We start from the raw sequence: 26,375 nt of genomic DNA on the forward strand, positions 1-26,375 counted from the left end.
TTGAATGGTCTAACCTCATTCATGTGTCTTATGGTAGCTTTGTAATTTTTTTTTTTGAAAAATCACCGGGGGGGGAGCTCCCCACCTGAATATATTTCTCATTTTGTAACCCAACACTTGTCTGATTACAAAGGTGAATTACATAAGCACCTGTAATCGTGAAAAGAAGTAGGAACGCCATGAGAGGGCGGCCTGTTTATGATCCGGTTTTCTCATCCCGTGCGTCCAAAGCATCAAGTCATCCAGGATTCGCTTCAAGGTGGAGATACTGTGGTGGTTTTGTTGCTTGAATGTCATAGCATTTCTTGCATCCCAGATCTTCCATAAGATAATGAGGAGGACGGAGTGCCATATCGTTGCATCCACTTGGGCGGGTAGACGGCAATCCCATAGATCATCAATGGAAGTGGAGGGTGAGAGTCCAATCCTTTGCCAAATTCGCTGAGTGAGCGGGCAGTCGATGAAGATGTGTGAGCTGGTCTCGCCGTCGAAACCACATCATGGACAAAGGGAGTCTGTGACGGTGTGCTTTCGGAGGAGGTTGCTTTTGGAGTTAAGACGTCCACGGAACAGGAGCCATGCAAAGATCTTTACACGGTTGGGGGCGCATGAAGACCAAATGGCAATTGCATGCGTATCATCCTCATTTTCGCCCATGATCAGCTGGTAGGCGGCCCGCGTGGAGAAGCGCGTGCCACCGTTAAGGAAGCGCTGGTCCGGCCCTGGCGATACCTGGAAATCCTGCAAGAGAGACAACAACGAGCACATCTCGGAAGCAGCATTAGTTGTTAGGCGGTTCCGTAGGATTGATTCTAAACCGTTGTTCAAAACAGCGGCCACACGAGCGAGAATATAGGCAGGGAAATAGAGTAGCGAGCGATTGTTGGTGAAGCCAGGTGTCTAGACAAAAGTAGGTGTTGGTGCCCGAGTTTGTAAGAACAAAGGTTATTGCGTGCAGAGCTGGGAGTTGCTGGTTTATTGTGTGGCAGAGGAAAGAGTGGCTGTTATGTGGAGCGACGAGGGCATTTGGGTGTTGCATGTTGATCCATTCTAGCCAAGGGTTTTGTTCTGGGAGTAGTGCTTTGACAGCAAATTTCATTAGTAGACAGTTATTTGAACATGCAGATTTTTTAGGCCCAAGCCACCAAACTTTTTTGGTTTACAAACATTTTTCCAGGCAACTAAGCATTGAGCACCGGTGCACGTTTCTTCCGCAGCCCAAAAGAAAGCCTGACGAATAGAGTCTAGGGTTTTTAGAACACTTTTGGGAATGAGGAAGACGGACATGAAGTATACCAGGATGGAATCTAGGACGGCAGACAACAAAATGAGTCTGTCTCCCTTGGAGAGAAGTTTAGCTCGCCAGCCCGTCAGAAATTTTCGGCATCGTTCAATAATGGGTAGAAAGGCGTTAGGCGGGAGGCGTGTATGGGCCAGTGGTAGACCTAGGTAGATTTGGGGGAAGGTTGAGGTGCTGCATAGTAGAGTCGCGGCAATTGAGTCCACAAGTGTGGGGCAAACATGCATCGGCACGAATGTGGTTTTTGTGAAGTTTATCATGAGGCCAGTAGCCAAGGCAAAGTTGTGGAGAATGCTTTTGAGTTGTAGGGCCGCGTCATTGGATGCCTTTGCGATAATAAGTGTGTCATCAGCATATTGTAGGACTGTCGGTGGTAGATGTGTGAACAGGGGATGTGTGAGGTGTAGAGGGTCGCAGTCCTGATTGATCATTTGTTGGAGGAGGTCAGCCACGATGATGAAAAGATAGGGTGATATAGGGTCTCCTTGTCTAAGTCCGTTCTTGCAGTTTATCCAGTTTCCCGGGATACCATTTAGCATGACGGCCGTTTTTCCAGATGAAAGAAGATCCTGAATCCAGGCTATAAATTTTGGTGGGAATCCACGGCAGCGTAGGATGGTGAGAATTGATTCCCAAGATAGTGAGTCAAAAGCTTTGGAGAAGTCAAGTTTAATGACCATGGTTGGGGCTTTTCGTGAATGGCAAGCACCAACGAGGTCCGCGGCGAAGACGAAATTGTCAGCGATGCATCGTCCCGGGATAAAGCCAGTCTGGTTTCCGTGGACAAGTAGAGGGACAAACGGTTTGAGTCTGTTGGTGAGTACTTTTGCGACTGCTTTGATGGGGTAATTCTGAAGAGAGATCGGTCGGTAGGCGTCAGGTGTATTTGAGAGTTCTTTTTTTGGCAGCAAGATTAGGTGGGCTCTATTCAAGCATTCGGTTTGGGCAGAGAGGTTCTGGAAATCGGTCATAAAAGAGAAGATGTGGGTTTTAACTAGATTCCAGTATTTTTTATAGAACTTGGGACCGAAGCCGTCCGGACCAGGGCTAGCGAGGGAGTTCATTTGCATAAAAGCCTCTTTGATTTCTTTGATCGTAAAGGGAGTGTCTAGGTTGAGGAGTTGGGGTAGCGGGTGGGGGTTGTAATGGGCATGGGCCAAGGATGGAAGTGAAATGATCCCGAAGAATAGTTGCTTTTTGGTCATGTGAGTGGAACTCTGTCCCGTTAAAGGAGAGAAGTTATGGTGTTTTTTCGTAGGCGCTGGGAGGCGGCAGCATGGAAGTATTGTGTGTTTTCCTCGCCATGGATTGCGGCGCGAACTTTGCCACGTTGTTTCCAGAAGTTCATTTTTTCAGCTACAGCTAAATGAAGAGCCTCTGTGACGACACATCTCAGTCTGAATTCGGCCTTTGAGAGGGGGCCTAGCTTCTTCTTTTAGATCAAGTAAATTTATAATATTTTTTGAAGCCTCTTCGCGGGAGTGGGCTGGGGATCGTGTTGAAGCCCAGTGCTTGAGAGAGCATCGAGTTTTTTTCAGGGCGTTTGACAGGGTTGCAGCTGAGTTTGATCGTTGTGCTGTGTGAGGTTTGGGGGCCCAACATTTTTGGACAATTTGATGACAGGCAGCGGCTTGTGTCCAGGAGGACTCGAAACGAAAATGGCGTGGCTTAGGCACATGGGTCTGGATGCATAGGATTAGTGGGACGTGATCGGATGCGATGCGCGGTAACGAGGCCAGGATTGTGTTGGGAAAACAGGTGTTCTAGGAAAGGTTAAAGAAGGCTCTGTCCAGTCGTTCTAAGGTTGGCGTCGATCGTTTGTTGGACCATGTAAACCTTCTATCTAGCAGGGGTAATTCGATAAGCGCTAGCTCGTTGATCGTGTTGTTGAAAGCATCGGCCTCTCGTTGGTGGAAATTTGGATTGTTTTTTTCGTGAGAGAACCGGAGAAGGTTGAAGTCTCCAACTATTAGCCAAGGTGTGTTGTCATCTTCCTTAATTGATTTTAGTTCGTCAAGAAAGGCTTGTTTGAGGTTATGGCATGCGGGTGCGTATATGTTAGTAAGGATGAAGGGGTGTGGGTGGGCGAGAGATGTGAGTTTAATAGAGGTGGCAAAGTTATAGTTTGTGTGGGATAGGACAGTGAAAAAGTTTGAGTTGAACGCTGAGACGGTTCCGCCTGCCGAGCCGTGGGCCGGGAGAAATAGTTTTTGGTCTAGAGATTTTGGCAGGAAGGAGTGGAATTTTCTGTCTGTAATTTCGCTTAGTTTGGATTCCTGAAGAAGTGCACAATGGGGAGTGATGCTGATTAAGTCTGATAGAATGTCAGCACATTTGGACACATCACCAAGTCCTCTTACATTCCACGAACAGATGGATAAGACGGTGTTACTCATAAAGGTAAGGAGTGCACCGGGTACTTAAGGAAAGCAGAGTACAGAGAGGAAAAGAGAACATGCGAATGACTAAGAGGTAGTTGAGGCAAGCCACAAGCTTGCGCTCAGTACACATACTAGGGGAATAGTAAAATGTAGAGTGATACAGGCCGCGGCATAGACGGCGTGTTGCCGATGAGACGGCATGTGGGCGTGCATGGATAGCAGAGGCCATCATGGCAGGTGATCCGCACCGTCGACGTCGCTGTTGTCGTTGGCATGGGCGACGGAAGCAACTGCGTCATCGTCTGCACTGCAAAGTGATGCAATCTCCAGGACCTTGGCCGAGGCTGGTGGGGCGTCAGGGATGTCGAGCTGGGCATGGTGAATGGCGTCCTTGAGTGCACGCGCGACGTCGGTGGCAGTGAGGGGCGCGGCTTTTGCACGCACCGCCTTGGTAGTCATGTCGGTGAAGACAGTGGGCTCCTTGGCAGCCAGCCGAGAGCTTCGACGTAGGCTTTTTGTCTTGTCAGCCGAGCGCTTGGCGCTATGGCGCAGCCTCCGAAGCACGCACTCGTGTGTGGGAGAGTCTGCAGTTTCCAGGGTGGGCGTGGGCATGGGTAAGGTAAGTAGAGGTTGGCCAAGTGTAGTGAGTGAGCATGGCTGAGTGGGGGGCATACCAGAAGAGGAGGCCCCAGCCGAGAAGGTGAAGGCGGCGTCAAGGTTTGACGAGTTGGAGCTGTCGTAGTGGGAGAACGCCGATGGCAGCATCATTGTTGAGGGAGGTGGAAGCCCGTCAAGAGGGCCGGCGTTGTCGCCGCCCGCAGCAGAGGGAGGTGGTGGAGCTCCCCCGGTGGGCGCGGCGAGGCGGGGCGTGGGACGCGTGATGGAGGCATTCGTGGAGGAGTCGATGGCAGTCGATGCAGGGAACGGATATGGGGGCGACGCCTGTTGGGACGCAGGGGCGGAGTCGCTGTCGGAGGAGATGCAGTGGACGTGCCGCCCCAGCCCCGTTGCCTCGTCGTCGCCAGACGAGACCTGGATCGGCAGGGCGGCAGAGTCACCGGTGTGGTTGGGCGGCCGCCGCGGTGAGCTGATCACTGGGGACGGCGGGGGGCCACGCGGTAGCTCATCGGCGAGGCTTGATGTGGGATTGTGGCCGCGGGGGAGGTGGAGGTCCTCCGAATCCGAGTCCGAGTCGGATGAGAATGGCGACGGATCAGTTGGCCCCATTGGGTCAAGGATGGTGGCAAGCTTGGTGATTTTGACGACCTTGATGTCGTTGGAGGGGGGGAGCTGGATCCCCAGGGAATCCGGCAGGCGCTTGCGCCGGTCGACCATGACGAGAGCGCGGACAGCAGTGTAGTCACGCCCCTCAAGACAGTAATGGTCGACGGAGCAAACGTCACCAATGCGACTAAGGGCCCACCGGATGCCCGCGTCATGCCACAGCTCATGCGGGAACTCCGTGATCTGGAGCTCGATGAGCTGGTCGAAGACTCGTGTTGCGCGGTCTGCGAGCTCAACAGGCTCAAGGGTGACCTGGTTTCCGTGGAAGTCGAGTGGGCCAAGGCTAACGAGGTAGTCTCGCAGCCCAGCAGACTCGAAAGTGACGCACCCAGCCCCGCGCCACGAACCCGCGACACTGAAACTGGGGTTGCCGGCGTGGGCTGATGGCAGCGTGGATGAGCGGTGTTGGGTTTGTGAATAGGTGTGCGGAGGTGTGCAAAGGCTATGTGTCCTACGTCATTGACGAGGCAGGGGGGAGCAACAATGAGGGGTGCAGGTTCGATCGGTAGGGAGGACTGACGGGGGGGTTGGTTGGCGTTGGCGTGAAGCGGTGATGAGCCAAAGGCAGCTGCCGCGCGCGCCTTGTTAAGTCGAGCGCGCAGAGCGTGTAGGTCTAGCTGAGAGGCGAGCGGTGGGGGAGCGGGGTTCATGGTGGATTGGGTTTGTGGCATGGAGGAAGGCATGTGAAGGTGTGAGACTGGGATGCCGATGAAAGGTGCGTCGGGGCCGTCTCCTTCACGAGGCCAGCCGGCGGCGAGGTCGGGGAGGTTGGACGGGCCGGATGCAGTTGGAGTGGCCATGTCGATGGGTGTCGGCGTGGTGAGGGGAGTGTGGAAAGCTGGGTTGGATGTGGGGTTTGCTGGGAGAGTTGGGAAGAAAGGGAGGATGCGGACGGAGCGGCACCGCCGAGCTTTCTGGCCGGAGCACCAGCAACGGGCACACCTGACTGGGTCACGGCAGCTCTGGACCTTATGATCCAGAGCGAGGCAACGAAAACAACGTCGTTTGGAAAGTGGAGGCGGGGGTGGGTGGTGGACTGATGGAGAGAGGCGTGGGGTGTATGCGTTATTTATAGGAGGAGGGTTGTGGGCTGCATGCAGGTGCGCTGGAGAGGAGAGAAGCGCATCCTGATATGATCTGGGCGATGGTGGCTTATCCAAATGTGGCATCACGCATTCGGTCAAAGGGCGGCTGGAAGAATAGTGGTCAGTCGGCATGGGTAGGAGTGGTTGGTCGTCAGGGTATGGATGTGGAGCGGGTGACGCGAGCAGTGTTGGAGCGGAGTGTTGTGCAGGGGCGTGGGGATCGTGGAGCGTGGGCATGCATGCGGGCGCCGCAGGGGAGGGCGGTCGGTGTTGATGGATGCGTTGGTGGGACCCAGGTGCAGCGGGCAGGCAGTCATGCACCGAGTCTGCGTCCGTAGCAGAGGACGAGTGTAGCCGCGGGTGGGTGGCGTGGGGCGAGCTCAGGAGGTGAGAGATTTGACTAGTTGGGATGATTTTGTCTGAGGTGAGAGCATGGCTGCAGCTCGTCTCCTCATTTTCAGGGAGGGTCAAGAGCAGAGGAGTGGGAACAGGTGCAATATTCGCTGTGGGATGGTGGTAGAGGGTTGGGTCTGGCGGATTCATGGGGGTGGTGGGTGCATTGCATGTACCCAAGGGCACAGGCGTGTTCTGTGTAGTGTGTAGTGAGCTTGGCGCTGTGCGTTGTGTGGAGAGAGTAGACGGGTGCGGCCCGAGTATGGATTCGTGTGTAGCATGGTGAACATGTCTGGTTATGTTGGGCGTGGCCGGTCCAAGTTTGGCGATGATACGCTGTTCATGGTCAGTGGCCGTTGCAAGTTGGTCAAAAAGGTGGAGAGATAGACATTTGAAAACTAGGGGCGATTTTTTCAGGATTTCAAATCTGACTTCAATGGACAGTACAGAGGAGCGGAACACGCGGTCAGAGAGCTTAGTTGCCTGAAAATCTTGTTTAACCGAGAAATGGTAGTCTAGGGCGTTGCAAATTAGCATGGTGTTTGGGTTAACATTTGTGGAGCTGCAGACGATCCAAAAGGGAATCGGTGGTGCATGGCGCGGCGAGAAGATAGGGCGTGTGATCTCGGTGTGGTACATGTTTAGAATACGATTAAAGAATTTAAATCCATAGCGGAACGGCCTAACCTCAGAAGCGGCAACGAGAGGTGTCGGTGTTGAGTCCGTCAGGGGAGCCAGGTCACCGCAGGGCGCCGGAGCAGTGGAAGCCACAGCTTGCAGCGATGGTTGGCGGATGATGGCGCGTAGACGATGGGGCGAGGGAGGCCGAGCCGTCGCCGCTGCCGAAGGTGACGAGGATGCGGCAGCGACGATTGATGCGTAGAAGGAGGGCGTGACGAAGGGAGAGCATGCGGTGATCCATGCTTGGGCGTCCGTTGATGCAGTACAGAAGGAGTAGGCCGAAGTTGATAGTTGTTTGACGTCAAAGGTTTTCGCCCTGCCCCCGAATCTTGTTTGGAGCAGGGCAGCGACGAGGTAGCAATCCAGGGGGAGGCGGGAATTGTGGAAGAAAATGAGGGTGTCCTGCCGGAGGGCTGCCGCATGGCGGGGAGGCGAGACCATTGACCTTTTTTGCTGCCAAAGGGCAGCCTGGAAGGCAAGACCGGTCGATGGATCTAGGTTTAGAGATTCCTGAATGAAGCGAAAGGCGTGGAGCATACGATCGGCAATGTCGATCGTGTGAGCAGCATGGCAGATTGTTTCAGGCGTGGAGCGAGGCTGGCGAGGAGGGGGTGGGGCAAGCAGACGAGTAGCAATGGAGGTGGACGGAGGGAAGGGTGGCCGGCGTTGAGATCGCTGGGGTGGGGGTGGGGGAACGGGAGGAGGAAGGAGACGGGGAGCCATCTTCCGGCTAAGAGATTTTTTGGATTCTTCCTGCTACACCGAGACTAATACTGTAACAGAAGTAACGGTCAATGGTCTCGCCTCCCCGCCATGCCGCAGCCCTCCGGCACGACATCCTCATTTTCTTCCACAATTCCCGCCTCCTCCTGGATTGCTACCTCGTCGCTGCCCTGCTCCAAACAAGATTCGGGGGCAGGGCGAAAACCTTTGACGTCAAACAACTATCAACTTCGGCCTACTCCTTCTGTACTGCATCAACGGACGCCCAAGCATGGATCACCGCATGCTCTCCCTTCGTCACGCCCTCCTTCTACGCATCAATCGTCGCTGCCGCATCCTCGTCACCTTCGGCAGCGGCGACGGCTAATACTGTATAGTGTTTATTCATCACAACAAAAGATATTTGTGCTGTTAATTCTATGGCTGGGATTTGAAGCATGTGCACAATCACAGATTTTCAACTAATAGCTGAATTTGTGAGGAAACAGAGGCTACATGTTACGTCAGTTCTGCCTGAACTTTATGGTTCACTAAAGTTCAGAGAACTCTCCAAAAGAAAGGTACAGATACCAAGTTTGTATATCATGATAAAGGCGGCAAAGTAAAATACTCTACAACCTTATGTGAAGTGCTAGCTCCACAGATTTACTTTTCCACCCCTTTTATTCATTTTCTACAAGCAACCCAATAGGGCTAAACATCAGGTTCTTGAGATTTATTGTTTCCTAGACTTTCAGAGGCCCCACAAGATTCAGTTTTCTAATCTTGATAAATAATTACCATAAGGTCGGCATAGGTCCTGTGACAGGCACAGAATCATGTAACTGAGCGGAGCTTGGTGGCCACGGGATCCATAATTCAACATCCACCATACCATATTATCTTGATCTCACTTAAACAGCTTTGACTGGCAGTAAATAAATACAAATACCACATTGATAATCTTTATCAGCAAAGAATTAAATCGAGTTTATTGAGCACTTGGCAGTAACTGACTGCTCGACAGCAAAGTTTAAGCCGTAATTTCAAGTATCCTTCTGATTAAGCTTGAAAAACACATGCACATGGATATGCAGGAAAAAATAGTGTTTCCCGGCAGGTTGTTACTCATAAGTCGAGTTCAATACTTCACTGAACATATCAATCTAAACCTGTGACAGAATAAGCATGTTTGTGTTAAGAAGCAAAGCCTTGTTGAGCATACACAGGAAATAAGGCCCTGGTTAACTCAAAATCACATCAAGGTGTAGCCAATGGCCTAAAGCCATAGCACCATCTGCGATGTAAAGTACATTGGTCAATAATAAATAGGTCAGACAATGTTTAAGATGCTACTTTTCAGTGAGAAGTTATGCTCATCCAACCAAAACTTATAAGGATGATGTTAATGCAATTATGCGGGGAAATGCTAATCAACAGTTGGGGATGTAGAACACTTGGTGAATAGGATCAACAAAAGAATAAAATTATCAACAATTGTAATTGACAGAAATAGTCGCGTAAGTGCATAGTATTGGAGACCTTAAGAAGGAACAGTATGTGTTCAAATGGAGAGAGAATAGAGGACAGACTTAAATAATCTTGTGCTACTTGATACAGTTCCTCTTGCTGTACATGTTTGGGTTGGGGGGGAGGGGGGGGGGTGTACACACAAATGTGAACAGCATTCGGCTCATCAATTGGAAAATGTTATGTGTGAAATCGAACAGTTTATATCAATGAACAACTCCTGAAGGATTAATTGGAACTTGCACATTTCAAGAGTCCAAAATAGCATAAAACATTGAAAGAAAAATGGTTTACAAAAGTTGAGCAGAATAGCAGAAGAGGCAAGAATGCGGCGGCGATTCGGAGCCTCCTGCCAGTGAACAGTAAAATAATAATAAAATAGCAAACAAATTAAAAAATCTGAAAAAAAATTGGCATCAAAGATGCTCGAGTGCACAAGGTGCATGCAAAAATTCGTGGTGAAATAACATTCAGGGAGCTCTCGGCAAAAAAACAAATTTCAGCTATCAAAGAAACTTTTAAAAAAGGCACTGTTGAGACCCGATTTAGTTTAGATTGCTCAGACACTGTCAAACTGCAAAGGCATACTTTACTGCCTTCATTCTGACACATTGTTGTCTAGATTGCTCCGGCACTGTCAAACTGCAAAGGTACAATCTCACAGGCATCTTTTATAGAAGTACTCATGACATGATGGTGTAGGTTTCTTTCTCAGTTTGCATTACATCAGCATAAACTGTTGTATTGGCTTATGATTTCAGTTTCATCATTAGTAAGAACATAGGATTAATACTTGTTTATGTGTGTTTAGATGTTGGTATCATGTGGTTCTGCGTTGCTGCTGATGGTTGGCAATTAATCTTGCACGGGCAGTTTATGAAGCATTCTCCAAGATTTTGCCAGCACAGCTTATCCTTTTACAGCAGAATGGCTGGCCCAGGACCTGGTGCTCGTCCTTGTAACAAGGGGGTTGGACTATGTGGCTTGCTTCGATCTTCCTGTTGATCTGCTTGTTGTTTATGCCTTTACCTAGAATGCATAAAAGAAATAATTAAAAGACTTGTCTTCTCAACATACAAAAAAAGGGTCTATCGCATATATAAGTACACCTAGAATTTATTTTCTGGTTAAGAAAACCCGATACAGTCAATAACAAAACGACATTAGAACACGAAGCCAACAATATATTCTCCAATAAAATGAACTTTGATTTGTTAATTACCGTGTGTGTGTCCAAGACGGGCAAAACACACCACTAGAATGAAACAAAGTAGCACAAATCCTTGGACAGTGTTCCTCGTGTAGTTGGCCATCGTTGCTGAGGATCGGAGGTAATGTGTGGTATTCTTGTAAGTGGGACTGGTGAGTGTATGACCATCAAACGCTTGCTCCATGGTTCATATATATTGGAAAAGCTTGTTGACATTGCACGGAAAGTTATACAAAAATATTAATGTTTGGAGTTAAGGCTTGTCTAAACGGCCCATTTAAGTTACGCTACTAAAGATGGCTGATGCGTTTTCATTTCTTTCTTGAAAACTGATGTCTTATCATAATGTCTAACTTCAGTGCCATTTAATGGGTAGCTAAAAAACTGCAGTTGCTCTAGAAAAATAGAATTGAAAATCACAGTAGATTATGATAGGGAGCTGGGAGCATAAGTCACAGCTGCTGCATGAACTAACTCGCTAGAAATGCATCTATTGTACGAGTAATTAACCCGAATAAAGCAAAATACTATGTACACAATTAAGAGATAATGCAGTACAAGGCGAGGTTAACTTGTAATTACCAAGTGACCACCCAAGAAATAGCTACAGATGCCAATCCAAGAAGAGTGAAAGAAGAACTCACTGCAGCCAAAAGGGCAGACCCCAGGGCAGCTACAGATGGCACAAAATGGACTTTGCTTCTGAACCATTCAGCTATAGCCGGAACACCAAAAATTATAGCTTTCTTCCCATGCTCCTTGTCCAGTTTTCTGAATACATGTAACCACTCGTACTCAGCATATCAATCCCCATATGCTTCAGGTATACAAAATCAGAAGAAAAAAAGAGTCAATCAAAGTGAGGGTTATGAACATAAAGAAAGAAAAGAGGGAAATCTCAAATTTTGATTCATATGGGGAATACACAGTGACAAAAGGGTCAAACAGAGCTACTGGGTTGGAATAAAAGCAGATTAGGCATCCGAAGGCAGTCAATTTATATTTCTTTTTTTGAGGAAAAAATTGGCACAGCAGTTGCAGCTGAGGGAAAGAAACACCTAAAAGTGTGATGAAAGGATTGTCATGGATGCAGACCTGCACTAGAAAATTTACACAACTCAGCCGCAGCAAGCTGGATAGGTTCCTTTTTGTTTCACCCACTAAAAGAAATTCCTTTTTGTCTCATTGAACATAAATGTTCAATCTATTCTTCACTTTTTCTGCAAGTTTCTCCTCACTTTTCCTGCAGTGGTACGTAAATATACACTATAACCACACTGACTGTCGAAATGGATAGCAGGTATGAGCACACAAAAGTTGCAGGACAGGTCTGCTAATAGATCATGAACAGGTTAAAAAAATGCAGCAAGCTGTACAACAACTCCAGAAACAACATGCTGTGTTTTTCTTTTATTATTTCACCTTGCTAGGCTGTTGAGGGGCTTCTCATATTACATAATCTGGGAGCAGCTTCTATCGTCAGTACAGCCAAGAATACATGCCAGCAATATACTGAACCTCAAGCAAAATCTCCATATGCACCACGGTTTCAGTGTTATGTTGTGGCAATTTAGATGAAGTCTAACACAAAGAGTGTTATTTTATCGATTGTCACTGCCCTCAAATGATGAGTTAGACCAACAAACGCATGATCATGAGCACTTCTATGATGTGGTCTTGCTTTTCCAGGTTCCAATTATACAACTGCGGCTTTCTAGTCAAGACCAACATACAAGGGGGGGATCCAAGAAGGCGCAACTCAATCAAAGATTTTTTTCTTTGCTGAAAACTAATTTTCAGCAAAGATTATGAGGGGCTTTCTAGTCAAGACCAACATACAAGGGGGGGATTCAAGAAGGCGCAACTCAATCAAAGATTATTTTCTTTGCTGAAAACTAATTTTCAGCAAAGATTATGAGGGGCTTCTAGTCAAGACCAACATACAAGGGGGGCGGGGGGGGGTCCAAGAAGGCGCAACTCAATCAGAGATTATTTTCTTTGCTGAAAACTAATTTTCAGCAAAGATTATGAGGGGCTTTCTAGTCAAGACCAACATACAAGGGGGGGATCCAAGAAGGCGCAACTCAATCAAAGATTATTTTCTTTGCTGAAAACTAATTTTCAGCAAAGATTATGAGGGGCTTCTAGTCAAGATCAACATACAAGGGGGGGGGGGGGGGGGTCCAAGAAGGCGCAACTCAATCAAAGATTATTTTCTTTGCTGAAAACTAATTTTCAGCAAAGATTATGAGGGGCTTTCTAGTCAAGACCAACATACAAGGGGGGGATCCAAGAAGGCGCAACTCAATCAAAGATTATGAGCACACAAAAGTTGCAGGACAAGTCTGCTAATAGATCATGAACAGGTAAAAAAATACAGCAAACTGTACAACTCCAGAAACAACATGCGGTGTTTTGTTTTTTTTATTTCACCTTGCTAGGCTGTTGAGGGGCTTCTCATATTACATAATCTGGGAGCAGCTTCTATCGTCAGTACAGCCAAGAATACATGCCAGCAATATACTGAACCTCAAGCAAAATCTCCATATGCACCACAGTTTCAGTGTTAGGTTGTGGCAATTTAGGTGAAGTCTAACACAAAGAGTTTTTTTTTATCGATTGTCACTGCCCTCAAATTTTGAGTTAGACCAACAAGTGCATGACCATGAGCACTTCTATGATGTGGTCTTGCTTTTCCAGGCTCCAATCATACAACTGCGGCTTTCTAGTCAAGACCAACATACAAGGCGGGGATCCAAGAAGGAGCAACTCAATCATTTTCTTTGCTGAAAAACTAATTTTGTCTCTTCCTCTCTCCTTCCCCATTTTACATTCCAAATCAAATTCTCTCTTTTTTGTGTGTCTAGCTCAGGAAAGATACCCGTTGAGTTCAATGAGATTTACAGCACGATGATGAAAATGGACTCTACTTGTCACGAAATTATTTAAGAAAGTACCTGTTTGGATTGGACTGTGGGCAGAAGGTCATGCTGTAGTTGGTGTGGTTGCAAGCGAATGTGGAGATGGTGTCCTCGTAACTGGAGCAGAGCTCACAGGGGGCAGCGCTTGTGAACCAACATGGCATGGGCATGTTGTAGCCGTCGACGAGGCTGACATCGTCAAAGTCCATCCAGCCATCGCCATCAAGGATGAACTCTGTGAGCATGCTGGCCCAGACGACGTGGCACTCGACCTCGCTGGAGCTGCAGTCTAGTAGAAAAAAGACCATGTCGAACCCTCCAGCACGCCATCTTATTAGATAGATAAATAGCAACTTCTAATTCACTTTTTCAGGAACAGGTTCAGCTGAATCAAAGCACGCTAATGTTCCAGTATTATTGGCTAGTTAAGCAGTAGTTTAATATTATCCAATGAAAAATCATTTTCCTGTACAGAAGATTCAAGTTTCCCTTTTTTTCTTAGAAACAAGAAGATTCAAATTACTGCAAGGGAAATATTGTATTCTTGTTACCTCATGAGTAGCTAACAACACTGAACCTTCAAATCAGAGTTAAGCATGGCTATGCGCAGTGATGCATTTGTCAAGCCCACAGTGAACATGCGCGGTAAGATACTTTGCATTTGATCTGATCAAGTCATTCCAACTCTGGTCTCTTTCAGTAAGTAGTACATAGCCAGATAGTCGTTGGACAAGCTGTTGTAAAACACACAAAAGTTATCAAAGAATACAGCCAGAACTACTATATCAAAGCATCATCCTCCCAGTATTAGTTATGTGTGGGGACATAGCCAGAACAGTTCATCCAAGACCATCTGTCTACACACTGAAAACTATGTAAGTTACCATTCAGTAAGTACCATCAACCATTCTCATCAAGCAAAGTAAAGTTCAGAGGTATCAGGGAGATACCCAGAATTTTTAAGTAGACTTGTCAGCTCATCCAGTACTGCATGTATCACTTCTGCCTCTGTGTGTTCTCGTCCTCTTGCGAAGAATGTATATGAACCTCCTTCACCAGCTATATCCTGCTTCCTTCGCAACGCCAGCAGAGTCCATCCCCTGTCTCAACTTCTGTGCATCAGCCCACAGTCCTTTAGAGGCATAAATATTTGACATAAGAACAGAGGGGCCACTATCCATAGGATCCGCCAAGAGTGCCATTTCAGCGGCATACGCCCCGATTTCAACATTACCAAACAGATGGCAGGCACTCAGCAAGCTCCTCCAAACAACCGCAGCTGGTTCAATCGGCATCTTTTCAATAAACTCCTTGGCAGCATGCAGTTTGCCTGAACGACCAAAAAGGTTGACCACAGAAGCATAGTGCTCGGTGCCTGGTTCAACTGCATATTTTGTTTTCATAGAATTAAAATGATGTAAGCCTTCATTCACAAGGCCTGCATGAGCACATGCTGACAGCACACCGACAAATGTCACATAGTTCGGCTCTACTCCAGCCCCTCCCATCATCCCAAAAACACGAAGAGCTTCCTCAGCATGACCGTGCTGCGCATATGTAGAAATCATCGAGTTCCAACAGATGACGTCCTTTCCCAGTGTTGACTCAAACAACAGCCGTCCTTCTTCGATGAAGCCACACTTTGCATACATGTCTATGAGAGCATTTGAAACATGGGGGTCACTGTCCGCACCTGCTTTGATGATCTGAGCATGGAACTGCTGACCGTGAAAAATGCTTGCCAGAGCACTTGCCACAGTCACTAGTGCAACAAACGTGAACTCATTAGGTGTTAGCCCAGAGAGACGAAGCTGGTTGAAGAGCTTCACAGCCTCTTCCCCTCGCTCATTCTGTGCAAGGCCAAAAATCATAGCATTCCAAATTACCATGTCCCTGTTGTGCATCAGGCTGAATACAACTTTCGCATCGTCCACAAGGGAAAACTTTGAATAGACATCGATCAGAGAACTCCCTGCATATAGGTCCAATGAAGTTCCTGATTTGACGATGAGACCATGAATCTGCTTGCTCAGTTCAAGGTCTGACCGAGATGAGGACACCCCAAGCAGCGAAACAAATGTCAGTAGGCTTGGCTTTAGTGAGGAATATCTCATCTTACTGAATATTTCAACTGCTCCTGTAAGGTCCCCCAGCCTTGCATATCCTTCGATCATTGCATTGTAAGAAATCGTATCATCTTCTGCCAAGGCTTCAAATACAGCTCTTGCTTCTGTTAGATGCTCGCACTTAGCATACATGTCAATCAGAGCATTCTTGACATACTCATCAGACTCTAGATCAGCCTTTATGGCGTGAGCATGTACCTGCCTTCCTTGCGATATCGCTGCCAAAGAGCCACACGAGTTCAAGATGCTTGTGCAGGCAAAAACATCAGGCTGCCACCCAGCCCGGCTCAGCTGCCAGAACATGGACATGGCTTCAGCATCGAGCGAATTCTGCATGTAACCAGCTATCATCGTCGTCCAAGACACAAGATTGCGGTTCTCCATGGAATCAAACAGCCTGCGAGCCAACAAGAGCCTGGAGCACTTACAGTACAGATCGATGAGCGCATTGACCACCGACGCATCTGACTCCGCCGCGGTTCGGTACGCATAGCCATGTATCTGCCTGCCGCCCTCTACAAACCCAAGCACAGAGCAAGCACTGGCAGCGCTCGCCAGCACAAACCTGTCGGGCCGGACGCCGTCCAGCCCCATCTTCCCAAACAGCTCCAAGGCAACCCCAGCCTGCCCAGCCTTAGAGTACCCAGTAATCACCGCGGTCCAGGTGACCGGGTTCCTCGCCGGCAGCGCGTCGAAGACAAGCATCGCCGCGTCGATGCGGCCAGCCTTGGCGTACAGGTTGACCAGCGCGGTCCCGGCAAAGACGTTGGCGTCCAGGCCGAGCTTGGCGGCGACGCCGTGCACCTGCTCGCCGAAGCGGGCCGCCCTCGACTGCGCGCAGGCCCTGAGGGCGCTGGCGAGCAGGAACTCGTTGGGCAGCTCGCCATCGTTGTCGGCGGCAGCCCGGAAGGCGGCGAAGAGGGCGAGCGCGTCGTCCTCGCGGCCGTGCTGCGCGTACATGGAGATGGCGGAGCCCCAGGAGACGAGGTTGCGGCCTGGCATTCGGTCGAACAGGGCGCGGGCGTCCGCGAGGCGGCCGAGCTTGGAGTAGCCGCGGAGGAGGAGGTTGGCGAGGAAGAGGTCCGGGAGGAGGCCCGAGACGACGGCGCGGGCGTGCGCCGCCGGGAGGACGCGGCGGAGGCGGTCGCCGGCGAGGCATGAGAGGAGCAGTTGGGCGAGGCTCCCGCCCATGTGCCGCCGCCGGCTCGGGAGAGGGGGCAGAGGAGTGGTAACTGGTAAGTGCTGGACCTTGTTGGGCTAATGGGCCTCATCTACTGGGCTAGCTAATTCAGCCTGGCCTCACCAGCAAAAATATAGCCCTCGCTCAAAAAAAAATTGTTGGGACAGTTTAACACCTTTTTTTCTCACAAAAAAACTCATCTTATTTTTTTTACTAGCAACTACTGTACCATTTCCTAAAAAAAGTAAAAAAGTACTAGTAGAATTTACCAAATCCAACCACAAGGGAAAAAAATAATCCAATATTTCTGAAGGAAAAAAAAACAATAATCCGGTTTCTCTGGAGAAAAAAGAACTCCAATGCAAGACAGTGTAATTACTAATTAATGTAGTAATGAGAAAATGTGCAAGAACTGGAATGTTGAACTGTTTTTATATGAACATCTGGTAAATAGTGAAACATTCCAAATAGTTTATAAAATCATTTACAAAGGGGCCGTCGAGACCAGGCGTTTAGTATCTCTTATTAACCGACAGAGGAAAGAGAGCACCTGGCCTGAGCAGCAAATAGAGAAGAAAAGGAAAATAAAATGATCTGTGAGTTTTGGAATAAATACAGAAAATTAGTCAACCTCCTTTAAACATTTCTTTTTACAGAGTATCAGTTTTCCTCTCTAGGCAGGCAGGGCAGAGATGGATTTCCTTTAGCAGCTGGAGGAGCAGGCTTGTCCTGAAGCCTTGCCTGATAGCACCTGCTGCTGCTGCTGGGACCAGTAGGCCTGCGCCGCCAGCACGCGGTCGAGCAGCCCCTGCGGCACCGGCTCGCCCCGCCTCTGCTGCGGGGATATGCTCGCTGTGTGCACCAGGGTCTTCCACTTGTCCTGGTTCGTCCACAAAATGTTTCACAGTTTAGCACATTTGAAAATCCTCACTGTTCACAATCTATGTTAAACAGAAAGAAATAAAAAGCAATGCAATGGCAGCCGTTTTTAGGCTGCGGTTACTGAATTACCTTAAGATCGACATAGGTCCTATGATCAGTATTGTCGAACGCGAGCATTTTAACGTCCCTCCACCTGAACAAAACAGACCAAGAGGCCAACATATGAGAACATGTTGGAAGCAATGACCTTGTGTCAATACTCAATAGAGAAATCATTTGGGCACGAACCTTCCTGTTCCAAGCTGTTCAACAGCTTCCACTAGTGCCTCCACTTCAGGCAAGGAGAAGGGCCTCCTTATTCGTCTTTGCCCAATAGCGGGCCGCTTTGACTTGCAAACAGGCACAATGGCTAGAGCCTCTGAGCTTGGAGAGGCAACCGGAACAATGGCTTGTGAGCTAGCTGATGCTTCGTGAGCAGTTGTTTCAAAAAGAGAATGAACAGAACCATGTTCGCTCTGAACACGGTTTGGAGAAGCCTGCACACGCTGCTGGTTGTTATAACCGGCCTTGGTCTCAGAAAAGGGCTCTTCACACTTTACCCTGCAAACCATGGGATACCAAAACCATCAATGGTCTTCAGATTTGGTTTATGCTCCAGAGCGCACATATACTATAGAAACTATCAGATGCATCTTGACAATTGTCTTCCTAAACCAAAACTGCCATATAAAAGCACGAGAAATAATTTTATTATGCCTTACATAGCTAATGGTTTCATGGCATCTGCACCATGAAAATCCATTTCCTCTGGTATTCTGACCCCATGGGAAGAGCTTTGCCCAGCTTCACATTCCAGTGTGAAGTCTATGTTTTCTAGATTTTCTCCGTGGCAAATTCTAGCTTGACGAAGTGTCTTGTTGTCATCTTGAATACTCTTTCCTTGAAGAAGAACACCAACCCGGAGGCCACTTTCAATTATACTAGTAACAACGTCCATTACAGTCCTCTGTACAGAAAGTGGAGAATATTACTTGGGAACACTCATAAGAAGGTAATATTATCTGCAGGGGAATCAGTCACGTACAAGAAATTCTAGATAGAAAGAAAACGTTAAAACTGTCATGAGAGGACAAGTTTCACTGTGTAATGAATTAGTTCCGTTGCTTATAAATTAAAAAATTGAACCATAACCTCTGGACTCAGCAAGTACAGGAAGTAACTTATGCATTCCTTAATTATGACAGAACTATGTAGAACAGAGTGCAAAACAGAGTTCAAAGAACTGTTGCACATTTCATCAAACACAATTTCTAATGCAATATCAACAAACATTTAACTTCTAGAAGCCAGTATTTACCTTCAATGAACCAACTGTTGCATTTTCAGGGATCTCGATGAACAGTTCCGGGATGGTGAATGACTTGATTCTTAGCTTAACTGAAAAAGGAAGGGGGGGAATACAATAAGCTCTCATGCTAACGAAGAATATAACAAATCTATATATGCAAAATATACCATTGTAGTCCTCAGATCCACATAATGGATTTTGACCTTCCACAGAAAATGATGCCCCGCTAGCTGAAATGGCAAGCGGCATTTTCTTTTAGGAAGTATTACCAAAATAAGGATTGAGGCTATCAGATGGCATATAGAAGGCAAGTTTCAATGACTCTGTGCAATGTACCAATCGTACCACCGTACGAGGTAAACGTGAATTGGTGACGCAGCATACCTTCAGTTAGAATCCCTTTAGCAGAAGATGGTGTAAAATGACGGCGCACTGGCTTTTGCCTCTTGAACATTGCTCTTTGTACTCTTTGGCGTGTGGTGGATATCTTTTTTCCACCTAAATTTAGCTTGCTACCTAGTTGAACAAAAAAAAACAATAGCCTTATTTAGTCCAATTCCTGCAATATTTAGTTAGTGCCACAATAATGGTGGTGGAAAAATGTGGCGAATATGAAGCCTGTGGAGAAGCGAAAGGTTAACTTTGTGATGAGGATTTCCATACCTTTATTGGACATCTCTCCACACATCTTATTACGAGCTGCCTTCCTTATCTTGGAGGCAAACATTTTCCTTATCCTGCTATCGCCCGTATACTGTGGCATATAGCTCTTATTATTTCCCATGGTGCATGGATGAGTGCACCCGGAAGAATTTTCGTCATCATCTCTATCTGCAGCATGCCTCGCTTCAGCATGGCACAAAGGGGAGGTGTTGCGGTCCTTGTCATGGATGCACAAAGGCACTCCTGAGCTACTGTCAGAGCTAACCAAAGCAGGAGGTCTGCCATCCAAATCCACAGAGCTAACCAAACTGTACAAGGCTGTGGTGTCACCGTCCATAGGTTGCTGCACCTGCACTTGATTAGTAGCCTCTAGCGACCGTGAAGATCCACACTCTGGAATTCCGCCAACACCATGGGCACGGTTACATGATTTTGTACAACTAAACACCGAGTCCCTAACCAACATATCTGGTTTCACGGTTAGTGACTCTAACACTGTGTCAGTACCATTTCGTGTCGACGAGTTTTCTGCCAAGCAGATGTTAGATTGCCTAGGAGAGGCACACACACCACCAGAACCCGCTATACAGCTCTCCACGGCAATGCTTTTGAGCGGCGGAGCGTCATCACACTGCTCAGCTTTAACTGATTTCCTTTTCCTGGCATAGGTCAAAGCTGCTGCATTGATGCTAGGAGCATTATTAGATGAATTCTCATGATCCACTAACAGCGTTCCTGCGACGGTCGCGAGCAAATCAAACGGGGACATCTCATCTTTCTTTCTCCTGGCTGAGCGTTTCCCCTGAATCATCACCGGGCGTTAATACATAATATCCAGCACGAAAATTGCGCAGGGTCATGGCAGGTAGTACAGGATATCGAATGTGTATGTACCCGAGCAGAGCTTGGAACGCGTGGCATGGCGGGAACCTGGTGGCCACGAGATCCATAATCCAACCTCTTCCGCACCACCATGTCTTGATCTCACTCCAAAGGACGGCTTTCGCAGGCAGTAAACGAGCACATATATAAGCTTTATCTGCAACAAATATATCGAATTCAGTGAGGATTCCCGGCTACTGATTGCTCAAACGGCAAAGCTGGAACTGCTTGGCCCCAAACAGAGCAAGATATTAGCAAGCCTAAAATGGGTGGAAGACATGGTCTTCCATCGAATCCCAGCAAAGAAATAATAATTTGTAAGATGTTTTGTGTATGTATGTATGTATGTATGTATGTATGCCAACAGGGCAGGGCAACCTGAAGCCGGGTGGTTTGATGGAGGAGGAGTTGCCATAGCCATAGTAGGGGAAGAAACGGTGGAGATTGATTGGGTATTATAGGGGAGTGAGATCACCTCCAAGGAGCATCTGAAACGAGTCACCCAAGATTGATGAGCACCTGCCCAGGAATCCTTTTCATCGGTTTCTGCAACAAATAGAAATCAAAGACACACGAACAAATCTGGCGGTCAGCTCCATGAATTGAAACAAAAAAGTAGTAGTTATATTATTATGCAGTAAAATTCTTTGGCTGGCGCACCAAACAAGGAAGCCAAATTCTGAATCAGCAAGCCAAACAGATCCAGAAATAAAAAACTGCATCGGAAGAGCCGAATTCTGAATCGGGAAAACCCCAAAAAAATCCGCTTGAACAGAGTCCCGATTGAGGAGAGCGGCGGCAATCTTTTGCCAGGATTCCGAAGAATCGGAGAGGCGACCACGGAACATCCAAGAACGCCGCGAAATTCAACCCGGGGGAAAAAGTCTGAAATGGGCAAGAAGCGCTGTCTGTGTCCGCATCGGCACGCAACAGGACGGAGCAAATCCGCCGGGGTCAAGAAGCAAGCCCCGGGAGGGAGGGGAATCGGGCCGCAGAAAACCAAATCGCGGAGCATAATTCGCGGAATCCGGGCACAAAACAAATCCGGGAGGGAGCATAATTCGAGCGGCCCCTGCCGAGCCCGCCAAAATCCGGCGCCTCCCCGGTCCGCGCCGGGCGCCAAAGACCAGGCGACCTCACCAGAGGAGGATCCGGGAAGAAGAACCCGCGGGGAGAAGAAGAGAGAGGGAAAACGGCAGAAATCCCGGGGCTTCCCCGGCGGCGCCATGGATGGATGGATGGATGCATGCATACCCTTGCGGTTTCCGTCCTGGTCCTGGATCGGCGGAACCAACTGCTTCCTCCCCGCCTCTGCCCTTCCTCCTCTGCTTCTCTCTCTCCGTCTCTCTGTCGCTTAAACCCTCGGCTATCCTCTCGCTGGTTCCTTCCTTCCTCTTTATACCACCGTCCACACCCACTCCCCAATTCCCCCTTCCCCCTCCATCGGCCGGTTCTCCCAGCCCGAACCGCTCCCCTGCTTTCAGTAAGCAAAGTTGCCATTTTTAAGTGGTAACTGCTTGTTACTCCTCCTACTTTTCTTTTGAGGGTAACTGATTCAGTGTTACTTTTAAGTTCAGTTCAGTGTGTTAACTCCTGCTTCACAGTATTACTGCATGTATGTATGTTCAGTGGATGCAGCAGATCTGCCACCAATTGCTTAATTACTCTAGTCTGTAGGGGTGAAGTGTATGTATGATCCAGATCTACATTTGGCTCCCCTTTTAATCACTTGCAAATTTTTTGATTAGTCTAAGCTCACTCAGATCAGATCTGACGGCGATGCGTGCATGTAGGCTGATGTCATGTGGGGTTCCATGTTTAAAATTAGCAAAAATGCAAAAAGGAGGACTGCTGCACTGCAGTGCTAATTAGGCCAGGGGTTGGTTCTTCAGTGTGTCTCTGTGTAGCTAACCACCTGCACTGCACACTGCTGAATGACAATTTTCCATACTGTATCATTTGTTTCTTTCTCTTCTTTTTTACTTTTGTATTTCCCAGTATGATTATGCAATATTTAGGATCAATTATGTCCATCTTTTGTTTTACTTGTGAACAAAAAGGCGGGCAGGATTCCCCTGCTTAAGCCTGGCTTGCACATTAGTACATGGGACAAAAGCGCTTTGCTGATCAAACATTATCATGTATACCACTATATTATAAGCCTATTAAGATCCAAGATTTGCCAGAGCTATATCATTAACTAGCACAAGCCAGACAAATCGGTGTTTGCATAAGAAGATCCAGCGCCATTAATCTACGACATTAGGTGTCAAAGCAGCACTTAGGGATCACAAATCGCCCAGCACAATGCGGGCTTTGGTTTTCACAACAACAAAAATTGGTCAGTAGCCAATCACAAAAACCAGATCTGCTACATCTTTTTTTTCTAAAGTCCATTTTCTTGTGCTCCACTTGAGGAAGTGCACACAGCGTCTTGTTGGTGAGGAAGGGTAGCACATCGCTTTCCAACCAAAGAATCTCCCTAATAATGTATAGTTTCTCCATGAATAAATAGTTATATAGAATGTGTGTTCCTGTGGTCAAGTATCGTCTTTGATATTTTTAGGCATCTTATTGAGAATCACATACTTGTGCTCTATTAAGTACAGTGTGTGTCTTTGACTATTTATGCCATAATATCAACAAAGATTTTGCTGCAGAGTGGCAAATAAACTAGAGCGAGCTACTCCCTATGTACACTAATATAAGACGTTTTTGTAGTAGTTAGGTATTAATTCTTTGCCAAATCTTTTCTTTTACCCTCTGAAAGAAACTCTTGTTTTTTTTATATTTTGGACAGGGAACAGGTGTGCTGAAAATCCAATTTTCTTAATGAAATTGGTTTTAACAAGCATGTATGGGAATTAACTTTTGTGTCTACCGACAGATAATAAATTTTGGTCTGAACTACATTTAGCATCACTATTAAATTTGGCAAATGGGGATAAGATGATAGGGATGGAGATGCTTTCCCACGGATTATGATGGCCGGTGAGAGGATCGGAGGTGGATGGATGGAGTAGCTACGGTAGGGGAGGCTATCCCTGTTGAGATAAGGATTTATTTGTTCGTGGATTAGACCATCTCTATGTGCCATGTAATCTGCCGGTGACGCTGCCGCGTGGGCCCATGCATGCACCAAGGTCCCCAAGAATCTATTTTATTACTACTATAAATATGTACTCCCTCTGTTCCTAGTCTTTTTAGACATTTTAGATGGACCACAACATAGGGGTGTATGTAGATATATTTTAGGATGTACTAGATTCATTCATTTTGCTCCATATGTAGTCACTTGCTGGAATCTCTAAAAAGACTTATATTTGGGAACAGAGAGAGTACCATTTATATGTGTGTGTATACAGAGGATTTGTTAGTTAGGGACGTAGTGTGCAGATCTAGCTAGCTAGCTATACGGCTGGAATTAATTTTTCTAGAATGCAATCATTGAGCCAACGTATAATATAACGGTATCTTAAATTTCTAGTACTTTGCAAGTCTGGATCATTGACTTCGTGCCATGCCAATCAACATCTCACGTCCATGAAGTCTACTCTAGTAATAGGAGAATGTACTATGTGTAATTGTCTATGACTGACTTGAGTCTCGTCCATACGTGTCCCGCTTGTGTCACTTTTTTCAGTTGAATTCATGGCGGTTGGAAAAATGTTGGTTCCAAGAATAAGCGCGGACGAGGATCACGTGTAACCATTACACTATGGTATACTATTATTATTTTGAGCATCTATGCTATATTATTCACTAGTCTTTTAATTGTTCCATTTTATGTGATGTCCTTGTAGTTTGAGTTTTAAACTACACCCAACTTTTAGAGATAAAGCCCAAACGGCCGAACAGATACAAGGTGATGAGGAAATCCTCTTATGAAGCATGTCAAAAAAAAAACTCAAAAAATGAAGCATGTCAAAATAAAATCGACATTCTAGAGAATAGGAAAAACGCCACCCACTCAAACTCGAGCAAGAGTACAAGAGTAGCCACACCCAACAAGAAGAATCCGAGACCACCGACCAGGAATGGAACATCACCTCCTTGGGAAGTCGTCGGAGAGGGCCACCTGCCATCTCGCTCTAGGCCATGGAGCATTGATCCTGCCAGTTGATGGTGAAGACCGAGGATAATGACTATGAAGTTGTCAGCAATATAGGGGCCGAGGCCCAGCTGAGACGGGTCATCACCGTATCCAGACGACAGGCACTGGGTGGCGCCACCCAGAGTCTCAATGGATGAGAGAACCCCCAGGGACCAAGGACCCCGAAGGCGTACCTCATAGGACACGACGTGGTTGGCCAACTCTCGGCGGACCCGTACAATGATGGCGATCACGTCACGACTGCTCAAGCTCGTTTCGTTCAGACATGGATGATGTGGTCTTGATGGGAGGAAAGAGGGGTGGTCCGGTTGTGCTTAATATATGGCCAAGTACGGTAAGAATGGTCAGAGTTGGCTGACGTCGGTGGGCATGGCATATGGACAGGGGTGAGGTGATGTGACGCCTAGAAGGTGGTCATCTTTGACAACCCATCCCGAAAGGGGAGAACTAAGTCGACCCAGGTGGATGTTTTTTGGGGGAAACTACTTGTAAAAGGCTGGCAAACACTTCTGGGGCAAGGTAGGCATCTGCACGCATGCGGGAGCGGGATGGCCACCTCTTCCACGTCCCATGGCCCGCAGGCCACCCAACATGGCTGACATAAGGGAAAACCCGACCAGAACCGCCAAAACAAGGAATAAACAGCACTGGCCCCTGGATACTCGAACCCCGCAACGGAGAGAGTGCCCGTGGTCGTAGAAGCGGCACGTCGGGCGGCCCTGCCAGCAGGAGTGGCTAGGGTTTTTCGATGTCTCCAGAAGAGGGTGACGCTGATGTTTTTTACGAATAGTTTTTTTTTCAATTGGTCATCTATTACATTACTAGTATGTAAGTAATGTCATACTTTCTCCGTCCCAAAATAAATGTCATTGATTTAGTATGAAGTTAATATAAATTTGTACTAAATCAACCACACTTATTTTGGGACTCCAGTATAAAATGAGCATTCCTGGTAACTTCTTTCGAGCACAAATTCGACGGTATAAATTCCTTTTGCATATAAACATGGTTTTATTGGTTAGATTAATGATTAAACTTAAACCTCGAAACTGAACACGAATTGACACGGTTTTGAGATCGAACTAAACAGCTACTCCCTCCGTTCGGAATTATTTGTCTCGGATATGGATGTATCTAGAACTAAAATACGTCTAGATACATCTATTTCTGCGACAAGTAATTTCGAACGGAGGGAGTAGCTAGCTACACCCGTGAGGTCAACCCACATCAATCAATTCAAGAAAAATACTTTATTGTGTTCTACTAATAACTAGACTGAGAAGTGAAATTTGTAGCTAGCTAGGCAGTGGTAGATGCAGGGAGATTTTGGGCAGATAAGAAGGTGCATAGACGTTTGGTGGGGGGACAACCACACAACTTTTCTAAAGAAAAATGATGACGGTGATGGTGATGATCCAACTGAGTTTATTTTTTGCTTGTGGCGACACCTTCGATCCCATCTCGCCACTACTGGCTGGCGTCTTAATTTCTTAGCTGTTTTTTCTTCCTTGTATACTACTAGTACATACGGCTGTATCATTGTATTTTGTTGCTGGTAATCCATTGCTACTCAGCGTATCGTTCATTCTTCCTCTGGAAGGAAAAGGCGATCTCGCCAGCGCCCGTTGCTAGGGAGTTCCTTCGCCGCCATCCTTCGATGGCTCCCCTCCCCTGAGGACCTTGGTCGTTGGTG

At 47.3% G+C, this 26,375-nt stretch overlaps 2 protein-coding genes and 1 pseudogene across 8 annotated transcripts; all 3 read right to left on the reverse strand.

Moving 5' to 3' along the window:
• Positions 1-9,979: 9,979 nt before the first annotated feature.
• Positions 9,980-13,878, reverse strand: LOC123063688 (uncharacterized). 2 transcript variants are annotated; one of them, XM_044487576.1, is made up of 3 exons: positions 13,524-13,878; positions 11,211-11,337; positions 9,980-10,385 (listed from the first exon to the last, which is right to left on the reverse strand). In XM_044487576.1, exons 1-3 carry the CDS (start codon positions 13,793-13,795, stop codon positions 10,374-10,376), a joined length of 411 nt encoding a protein of 136 aa, XP_044343511.1. In that variant the 5' UTR covers positions 13,796-13,878; the 3' UTR covers positions 9,980-10,373. The 2 variants fall into 2 exon arrangements, with proteins under 2 accessions (XP_044343511.1, XP_044343510.1); XM_044487575.1 differs by lacking the exon at positions 9,980-10,385 and having other exon boundaries at positions 11,009-11,337.
• Positions 13,879-14,270: 392 nt separating this feature from the next.
• Positions 14,271-16,950, reverse strand: LOC123063687 (pentatricopeptide repeat-containing protein At4g39530-like; annotated as a pseudogene). The gene has a single exon (XR_006430523.1). The product of XR_006430523.1 is annotated as a pentatricopeptide repeat-containing protein At4g39530-like (transcript).
• A 258-nt stretch (positions 16,951-17,208) lies between these two features.
• On the reverse strand, positions 17,209-22,028 carry LOC123063689 (telomere-binding protein 1). Of its 5 annotated transcripts, XM_044487581.1 has the most exons (11): positions 21,823-21,980; positions 21,044-21,114; positions 20,581-20,725; positions 19,687-20,488; positions 19,408-19,539; positions 19,191-19,253; positions 19,033-19,112; positions 18,437-18,681; positions 17,964-18,275; positions 17,805-17,868; positions 17,209-17,673 (listed from the first exon to the last, which is right to left on the reverse strand). In XM_044487581.1, exons 3-11 carry the CDS (start codon positions 20,659-20,661, stop codon positions 17,497-17,499), a joined length of 1,956 nt encoding a protein of 651 aa, XP_044343516.1. In that variant the 5' UTR covers positions 20,662-20,725; positions 21,044-21,114; positions 21,823-21,980; the 3' UTR covers positions 17,209-17,496. The 5 variants fall into 5 exon arrangements, with proteins under 5 accessions (XP_044343516.1, XP_044343512.1, XP_044343517.1 ...); XM_044487577.1 differs by having other exon boundaries at positions 19,033-19,253; positions 21,823-22,028; XM_044487582.1 differs by lacking the exon at positions 19,191-19,253.
• Positions 22,029-26,375: the final 4,347 nt, after the last annotated feature.

This window comes from Triticum aestivum, chromosome 3A (assembly GCF_018294505.1).
Source record: "Triticum aestivum cultivar Chinese Spring chromosome 3A, IWGSC CS RefSeq v2.1, whole genome shotgun sequence".
Lineage (NCBI taxonomy): Eukaryota > Viridiplantae > Streptophyta > Magnoliopsida > Poales > Poaceae > Triticum > Triticum aestivum.

Coding starts and splice junctions, on each gene's coding strand:
- LOC123063688 (XM_044487575.1), bottom strand. CDS start 13,795: ATGGTCTTTTTTCTACTAGACTGCAGCTCCAGCGAGGTCGAGTGCCAC. Junction 11,338..13,523: donor CCACAGTCCAATCCAAACAG/GTACTTTCTTAA, acceptor ACATGTATTCAG/AAAACTGGACAAGGAGCATG.
- LOC123063689 (XM_044487577.1), bottom strand. CDS start 20,661: ATGGTGGTGCGGAAGAGGTTGGATTATGGATCTCGTGGCCACCAGGTT. Junction 19,254..19,407: donor TAAAGGGATTCTAACTGAAG/GTATGCTGCGTC, acceptor TTGCCATTTCAG/CTAGCGGGGCATCATTTTCT. Junction 18,682..19,032: donor CAACAGTTGGTTCATTGAAG/GTAAATACTGGC, acceptor CTTTCTGTACAG/AGGACTGTAATGGACGTTGT.